The 9,664-nt window shown below is 32.4% G+C and overlaps 1 protein-coding gene across 5 annotated transcripts in view; it reads right to left on the reverse strand.

The window, feature by feature from the left end:
• LOC145297039 (zinc finger HIT domain-containing protein 3-like) overlaps positions 1-9,378 on the reverse strand; it is a 32,283-nt gene extending 22,905 nt beyond the window's left edge. The window contains exons 1-3 of one of the 5 annotated variants that reach the window (XM_080143280.1): positions 9,228-9,365; positions 3,147-3,292; positions 1,301-1,390 (exon numbers count right to left, since the gene is read on the reverse strand). In XM_080143280.1, coding sequence (XP_079999406.1) covers positions 1,301-1,377 — 77 coding nt within the window. In that variant the 5' untranslated portion in view covers positions 1,378-1,390; positions 3,147-3,292; positions 9,228-9,365. Of the gene's footprint in view, positions 1-1,300; positions 1,391-3,146; positions 3,293-8,143; positions 8,571-9,065; positions 9,185-9,227 lie in introns of those variants that run through there. The other 4 variants (XM_080143269.1, XM_080143267.1, XM_080143264.1 and 1 more) reach the window with 4 other exon arrangements.
• Positions 9,379-9,664: the final 286 nt, after the last annotated feature.

A 9,664-nucleotide genomic window follows, 5' to 3' on the forward strand; every position in this document is an offset into this window, starting at 1 on the left:
TTTTTTCAATTAAGTCGGTACTCATAGCCTTTCAAAATCTCAAACCTATAAAACTTCAAATGTTTCATGTTAACCAATAGTTTTCCTATTATCTTCCGAGACAAAGAAAGCTTGGCACAGCAGCAAGTCCTGCCATAAAGAACAGTTGGAAATAAGTCATACACCATCCACTAGTACTATGCAACCTCTACAGCTACGTACCTAGACAACAGTCATAAAACCTAACAGTGATATGGGACAAGAAGGAAGAAGCAACCTTAGTAGTAGTGTCTCCAATGATGCTGGGTTAAACAGAGCTGAGAATGAAAAGATAACGAAATGCCAAGGTTTTATGTATGACATGAAAAGAAATTGGAATCTTAGGAAGATCTCTAGCATTCTAGTTATTATAGGAACAACCGAATCATGAAAAAGAATTTCAAAAACTGCCTGGCAAATATACCCGGTAAACCAAGTGCAAGATATTTGAACAATTGCACTTAAAGGAATAGTAAGAATCTTAAAAAGATCTATCGGTTGGAATATCTGAGTTAGCGGGTGAATGCTTGGCATTCGGTAGGATGCCCCATCCCCAAATTGAACAAACTGATGAGAAAATTAAAATTTTAAAAAAAAAAAAAAAAAAGAGAGAGACAACCGGAAGTTGTTTGGATCAGTAAATATGCCAAATCATTCCAAAATGTAAAAGCTAAATATAAAGTATGCATAGCAAAAGTAACAGAGAGAAGAAATATCATTTTTTTTTTTTGTAAAGGTCCAGAATAGTTAACAGTCTAGAACTCTTAAACAAAAAATAAAAACAACAAAGTTATAGCAAATGCAGTAGAATTAAATTTTCTGCTGCCTTGTATACTTGATATGAATATCACACGAAAAGCAAAATGGTAGTTTGGTGGTGACGTTCTTTTAACTTCAGTTAACATTATGCTGGAAAAGATAGTAAAAAACATATTTGTAATTAGTTATCCTACCACTAAATCTAAGTTTGAGAGCCACCCCCCCCCCAAACAAAATTAAAGTAAAACCACATATAATCGCTTAAGTTAAACGACTCATCTCCATTCTCACCTTGTTTTTTGTGTACTGACAAGATGGCATTTTTTAAATAAAAATTTATACAATTTCTGCACATTAAAAGTACACAGATTAGTAGTGAAATTAATTCTTCTGCATTTGCTTTAAATTATTTGTTGTTTTTATTTATTATCTTTTTTTAGCATACGAATACTACTGTTAACTATTCTGTACTTCACCCCATTTTGTTTTCAAACGATAAAATAAATTTTTTTTAAAAACTTACTACTTGATCAAACATTTTGGACATTTATATTTGCTGATTTCCTCTGAGCATATTTCACATTTCACTGGATCTCTCATTTTTAGATGATACCTTTAAAAAAAAAAAATGAAAGTAAAAATCATTTTTTTTTAAATATTTTATACAAACACTTGAAAAGATTTAATTTTGTGATATAAAAAGATTTTTTTTTTTTAATATTTATCTAAGGGAGACAACTCAGGTGGAATGAGAATGAATTGTTTCCCTTTGATAAATAATAATTTTAAAAGACTAAACCAGTCATTCCCAATGTGGGGCGCGGCAATATTTTGGTGGGGCATGGGCAGGACGTGCACCTTGGGTTTACTATACCAAAGACTCTAGGGCAATTTGAGAACGAGTTATTTTTTTTTTATTATTAAAAAAAAAAAAAAAAAAAAATATAATAATAATAATAATAATAAATTATTATTATTATTATTATTATTATTATTATTATTATTAACAACAACAACAACAACAACAGTGAATTGTTCCATAGTGAATCTTTGTATTAAGGGGAGCGTCCGGCCGTGTATGTGTGTGCGATATATATATATATATATATATATATATATATATATATATATATAATGTAAGTAGTAGAAATAGTAGTAGTAGTAGTTCTGCTACTACTACAGCTGCTGCTGCTTCTGTATGCATGTGTGTGTATGTGTATATATATATATATATATATACATATGCACGTAGTAGTAGTAGTAGGGGAGGCATCAGGATTTTAGAAATGCCTAGGTGGGGCATGGCCCAAAATAGGTTGGGAACCACTGGACTAAACCTAATTCATGGCTTGGAAAATTGCCAATGTAATGTTTGAGCTTCTGTAGGCACATTTTTTCAAACACGGTGAATTTTTACGGAACTTCAATTATTTTTTTTATTCATTGGTGGTAGATTGTTTTCGTTCTGTCAGTCATGAATTGGTTTTGAAGTAATTTTTATTTTATTCTTAGTATGGCCTCCAGATATGTCAGAACTGATCGTTATGGTCAACATCATGAACTTTGGAATATAGACTTTTGTCATTCATTCACTATATATATATTTGTTGCCTACATAACACCCGAAGTTAAGCAACGATGAGACTGACCAGTACCAGACGGGTGATATTTTGGGAATGCTAAGCGTCATATGTGTTAAAAACAACTCTTGCATCTAGTATCATGCTTGGTCCACCCACCATAGGTAAATAAACAAGAAATTATCGAAAGAAATTATCATATTTTTAGCAAAATGTGCAATTCTTTATCAATTTTTTTCTTTTTTGGTATTGATTCTTCAAAACATTTCCTATTTAATGGTATATTAGCAATATTGGGCTCACTAAAAGAAAATTATTTATTTATTTTTCAAAGATTTAAAAGTAATGTTTTTCGCAAAAATAATGAAAATATAATTTTTTTTTTTTTTTTTTGCTAATCTGAAAGATAATTATTATTGACATATTTAACGAATTTCACACTTCAAAACACAAAAGATGAATAAAACATTCAAAATTTGGATTTTCAACCTTAAAATCTGATACATGCTCAGTTTTTTTTTTGTTTTTGTATTTTTTTTTTTCTTTTATCTCCAATCCTCACCCTCTCCACAATATTTTGCTCCATTTTGACTAATTATTTTAAGCATATTTGTACCCACAAATAAAGAAGGGAGGGGGGGTTGTAGGCAAATATCGATTATGAAAAAACAGTACACCATTATCAAGTTCATTCTTCACTTAATAATTGGTGAAAATTTCGTATTGATTGGATAATTACCTGATTTTTGGTAAACCTTTACAGAGAGACTTCATCAAAAAGATACTTACTTTGTCCTTTCGTTTTGGCCGTGCCTAGATAAGCCTCTTTTAAGAAGCACAGGAGTTTGGTTTTTTTTTCAGTTATTTTTGCCCGTCACTATAATTGGCATTTCTGTTTTATGATGGATTAATCTGAGGGAGATAACTCTCATTGACTATAAAAAAAAAAAAAGCATATTTTGCAATAAATAATTTGGGACGCTAAACTGTTAGTACCGGAAATTGCAGAAACAGTTTATGAAAATTAAACACATTAATTAATAAACTTTAACAAAAACGAATACAAATGAAAAATATTAATACACTAGGAACTAAATATATACAAATATACGGCACAATCACGTTGACACACCGGTTCTTGCCAGATCACCAAAGTTAAGCAACCTGAGCCTGGTCAGTACGAGATGGGTGATCATTTGGGAAGGCAAGGCGCTGCATGTACTGCAAGATACCAGGTTGAGAAAATGGCACAGTCTATCCTTCTCTCGAGGATAGATGGGATTCTCTTAAGTCGTAGTAGGCACCCCATCTAGTGATGGCGTCACGATAAAAAATACCCTTGATAGCCCTGGCGAAGCATCAAGTATTCAGCTACCGACAAGATTTGAATTAGACTACAAACTCGTGTAGTGAGTTCAATCTCAGCTGCTGCCATGCTGGATGGATGAAGGAACTAAACGTCCGCTTTAAACTTTTAATTTCTAGTGTAAACATTTATTATAAATTTTTTTTTCATGTAGTTGTTTGTTGGATTCTTTGCCTGAAATTCAATTAGTGAATTGAAAAGTTATTGATCTTTTGAAAACAAAAACGTTAGAACTATATATTATGCTGACTGATGGTTCCGCTTAAGGTCTTTCGAAAACTACAAAGAAAACAATCATTTTGCTATCTGTTAAATAAATGCGGTAAATGTATTTTTTTTTAGAAATTTACATTTCATTAAAATATTCTGTGAATGAAGCAATTAAACATTTCTTTTGGAACTTCTTTGCACAACAAAAACAAACAAAAAAATGTGAAAAATTTATTAAAAAAGCAAAAAAGTTTAACTTTTTTTTTTTTAATCCTTTGAACCCTAACTTTACAAACTAACTAGTCACTCAGATCCATTCAACTAAAGGACTATAGGGGCTTGGTCGACATTCACCGATGCCTGCTATCACAGTCATAATGTAAGCATAGATAAATTTTTCCCAACCCCTAATAAAATACATAAAAAGGTTATCAGAAACAGCATTAAAGTGGAGGTGATTTCGAAAGTTCAATAAATGACTTTTATTTAACAATAGAAATAAACAATTACCAAAAATTTACTTTTTTATATCAAAATAAAAAGATAAATAAAGACATTAAATAAAAATAAACGGTGCTTTTTTTTTTTTTTTTTTTTTTTTACACGGTGGACACCACTTATCAAGGCCCGGAAGCCACTCAGGGATAAGGGTTATTGCAAGTACAGTATGCTAGTGTGGAGATTTGATGAAGTGTTTACTTAAGGGGGCGGTTCATTAAGAATTTGTTAACATTGGACTTGAATAAATCCAAGTTGTAGTCAGGTGGGAAGCAGGCAGACGGAACAGAGTTCCACAGGCGTGCAGTTCTAATGCAGTTACTGATCCACGCTATTTTTTTAAATCATATTTCCAAGTTTAATTAATGTTTTATATGTTTTTTTTATTCAATTGTAAGGTTAAAGTACAGAATAGGTACAAAACACCCTCCCCTCCCCATGTTAAGAATGGCTTTTTAAATAATAACATTATTTCAGCACGGATCAATAAGTGCATCAGTACCAAATAAACATTAAAGGACGATAAGTATAAAATTATATAATAAAAATAAATATAGAAATAAACCAATTTATTTAGATTTAAAAAATAACATTATTGTTAAAAATATTTTTTAAAAAGTCAAATAAATAAATAGGAATAATTTGAGACAATTGAATATAAAAGGCTAAAAATTTAATCAAAGATTTATTTATTTTTAAATTTCATTAAAAGTGGAATAAAAATCAGTTAGCGATTGAAGCTGCCAAAAAAAAAAATGTTAAAGTTTAAAGAGTTATCGAAAATAAAGAGAAAATAAGTGGAGTGCCTCAATGGTCTATCCTTGGACCTCTATTATTCCTAATATTCATAAATAACCTCCCTGATAAAATTGTCTGTGAGATGGGTATATATGCTGATGACACCACGCTCTATGATAGATATGACAGGAAAACAAATGAATTCATATCTAAAGAAATGGCAGAAACACTAGAGGATGACCTCCAATCTGTAGTGGAATGGGGACAAAAATGGGTGGTCACATTCAATGCTGCCAAGACTAAATTTGTTTCCTTCAAGAAGGCTTCTCTACGACCAATAGCAATGGCCAAAAACTTTATCTGAAAGTACATCCTTTAAACTTCTCGGCCTAACGTTCACAGGAAACATGAGTTGGAACAAGTATTGCCAGGACCGCTGCGAAGAAGGTAAGTTCTCTCTACCGTGCTAGAAAGCTACAAACACCCAAAAGTATCCTGTACCTCTAAGGCCACCATTCACCCATGTATGGAGTATTGTTGTCATATTTGGGCTAGTGCATCTGCTACTAGTCTCTCGCTCCTAGACAAGGTTCAAAAGAGAGTCGCCAATCTGATAGGTCCTGAACTGTCTTCTAAACTTCAGCCTCTGTCCCATCGACAAAATGTTTATCCCTCTACCTGTTCTACAAGTACTTTAATGGTGCTTGCTCTGACAAACTGCAAGCACTTGTAACCCCTTGACGTAAATAACCCCGACAAGCAGCTAAATCCCACCCCTTCACAGTAGAGATCCCTAGATGTAAAATAGCCTTCCACTCCAGTAGTTTCTTCCCCAGAACCGCTAGACTTTGGAATTCCCTTCCGGGTCCCTGCTTCCCCAATTGTACTGACATGTAGAAGTTCAAGTGTTACGTGAACCGACATCTTGCTGCCCAACTCCCTACATAGTACCCCTGTAGCTTATATCCCTGATAGTATCCCCCTACATCAAAGTGGCAACGTGCCTTGTTTGGGGTGAAAATGTAATTTAAAAAAAAATTAAAAATAAAACAAAAAAATGAATATCAAAAGATAAACAAAACATGTTATTCCCCTTGAAATTTGATGTTATTGTATTTTTGTTGAATTAATCATGACTTACTTTTTCTTTATATTTTTTAATATATAAAATAACTCCTGAAATTGATTGTTATTAATTTCATGGTGCATGTTTAATTCATGGTTAAAATATTTGTTTTGACTTTTGTCTTCAATGAAAGAAATTTTACAAAAAAAATCAAATCGTTTTCGAATTGTATTTCACCTTTTTCGCTACACAAAAACTTTTGATTATATAATGGTATATTTCAAAACAACAATTCCACAAGAATCAGAATCGAAATTTAGGAATCGTCCCAACACTAGTTGAAAGTAAAGAAAAATTTACTGTTTTCTTATCAACTTTTTGGCCAATGTGTGCTAGAATACCAACTAAAGACCTTTAAAACGTTGATTTATTTTGTTTTTTTAATGCGCACGCCGCACGCGTGAAACAAACATGGCAACTAGTTAAAACAACAAGGAATACATTGGATAATAAATGTCGATATATCATAAAAACTACTTGTCGATGCCAATTTTAAATGTGATATTCGTTCAAACCAGACCTGAATATTTCTAAAAATCAACTTTTTAAAGGTTGGTCTTTAGTTGGTTCACAAGCGCATTTTAACCATTTATTCCCCCCCCCCCAGCGCATTTTAACCATTTATCCCCCCCCTCCCAGTTAATGACTAAATCAAAATTTCGGCTTTGTTCAAGTTTCATATCTGTTTACTTCCGTTTTGTGCTGGCTGTTCTGCGGTAATGTCTCCAAATCGGGTTTGTTGATGATAAAAGCAAAATAAGACATTAAAATGTTTCTTATCGTAAGAAGATATTATTACATGAGGAGTCATTTTGAATAAAAAGTTTTATTTTACTCATCTAAATAGAGAAATGCACGACTAAAACCTGTAAACAATTTAATCGTAAGAATCAAGATGGATCCCATCAGCAATTTCATAAGTTTGAAGCAGCTTTGACCTTGCGATAAAAAAAAAAAAAAAGATCGGTTTCACGGTGAATGGCCTGAAAATGTCCCTTATGATTAATAGGCACTTGTACAGTTTAATCAAGACATTAAAAAAATGAAAATATCGAGGAAAACAAAAGGTTAGGGTTTGTATTACTGTACACAGATTCGAAAAAGTTGTCAAAAAACAAATATATAACAAATAAATGTTATCAAAGGCAAGATAAGTTACTTTTCTACCAAACTGGATATATTTTTCGTGTTTTTATTCAATGTAACATGTTTATTCAGCTCGAAAAGCATACAGTGTTTACCGATGTATTGGAACATTCAAGATGGCGTCTGATTCTCTCTTTAACATGGTAAGTTTGGGAAAAGGTGTTATAAATAAAAAACCGGATAAAATACTGTTAAAAACTCGCTCAATATATGTTACCGTGACATAGGTTGACATATATTCGGCGGGTTTTTAATAGTATTTTGTATATATTTTTTATTTATAACACTTTTTCCCAAACTTATGGTGTTAAAGAGGGAGTGAGGCGCCATCTTGAATTTTCCAATACATCAGTAAACACTGTATGTTATTCGAGCCGAATAAACATGTTACATTGAATAAAAACACAAAAAATATATCCAGTTTGGCAAAAAAGTAACTTATCTTGCCTTTGGTAACATTTATTTGTTATATATTTGTTTTTTTGACAACTTTTTCGAATCTATGTGTACAGTAATACAAACCCGTTTTTTTTTTTTTTTTTACAGCGGAAAAACAGCACGCTGAAAGTAGACATCTTTTAATATTTTTAAATTTTGGTTTGGATTTTTAGAAACGCCATGAACCTCATGGCCCATGAGGTGTGAAAATAAAAAGGGGGGGGTTAATGATTGCTCAAGAGAGGGGAAGCGGTGTGCACTTACCTTGCTTACTAACCAAAAGAGATTGCCTTGCCTTCTCAAAGTTCCCCCCCCCCAGGTCAGGTGACAGTTAATCACATAACCTTTTGGTTATTTAAAAGGAGATTCTCTCCAGTGGTTAAGTTTTTGTATGTGTGTGTGTGTGTGTGTTTTTTTAGATGCATTTGTGGCTGGTGCCGGAAAGCTACTCTTTGATTACCTCCGCTTTCTTTGCTGCCTTGAGATTGTTAACAGACTGTCACGTCGCAAAGGGGGGGGGCAATTCTTCCGCAACTTAAGGTAGGTGCACATTGATTGCTTCCTTTTCTCGACTGAGTAGTCATTGGATTTTAAGGGAAAATTAATTTTTTTTTTTTTACACAGGGGAGATAACTCAATTTAAAGCGCCGAGACTCTCTCCCCATCCTTAATACGAGCTTTTCTTCCCAAAAAATCGAACCTTTTGCTTGGTATCATAAATTGTGTTTTTTTTTTGGGGGGGGGGGTCACAGCAAAATAAAAAAAAAAATTCAAAATTAAAAACTACTTGATGAAATTGAGTGAATTTTTTTTTTTTTCGGAGAACTTTCACTCCATAACGGATGCGTACAATTTAAACTTTCTTCGATATTTTCATTTTTTTAATGTCTTGATTAAACTGTACAAGTACCGATTAAACTTGCCAATTGGAAAATAATAAGCAAACAAACTTGGCTGCTTTCAGAATAACACAGTTTTTTACTCTCTCAGAAGAGACTTTTTCAGGGAATTCATCGTCAAGCAGACATAAACAAACGTGCAGAACTTGAACAAACCCCGAGTTTGTTAAATAAAACAAACAATAACAAACAAAAAAAACTGATGTTTATGAATATTTGTTATATATAATATTTGTTATATAAGATAATTTGACAACTACAATACAATTAATTGTAATAGAATTTACATAGAATTTGGGACGCTAAAACCGTACATCAACGAACCCCTTGCATTAGTTTTCAGAACGAGCATATAAAACAATAACACAAGCCTTAAAAGAAACAAATGTGGCCGAAATATTCCACAATTCTTTTAACAGCTTCATGAATATGATTATAAGTTGACTAACCTCAAAATAGCACGTGTTTATATTTCGTTATCTAAACCGGAAACGGAAGTACGTTTCAATTTCGCACTTCAATAAATGAAAATCATGAGCAGTGTTGTCAATTTAGCGGTTTCCCCGCTAGATCTGGAGATTTCGTTTGTAATCTAGCGGGGAAGATTTTGATCTAGCGGCTAGCGGTTATTTTATAGAAAATCTGGAGATATTTGACACCTACTCACCCGCAATTTTAGATTAAAAAGTAATGAAAAGCTTTTGAAATTCTTTAAAATGTAAACAAAACTCATTCATGTAGGTAGAAAAGCAGTATTTATTGCTTTGGTAATAGTTATTTATTGACTATTTTTGTTTTTTACCATTTTTTCCCGCTACGCATTCTTAAAATCGATTTTTCCAAGTACATTTTGAGGGAGGGAGGGGCATTCCAGTCTCTGTTATTT

The sequence above is a fragment of the Euprymna scolopes genome, chromosome 2, assembly GCF_053919585.1.
Source record: "Euprymna scolopes isolate OS-2025 chromosome 2, ASM5391958v1, whole genome shotgun sequence".
Lineage (NCBI taxonomy): Eukaryota > Metazoa > Mollusca > Cephalopoda > Sepiida > Sepiolidae > Euprymna > Euprymna scolopes.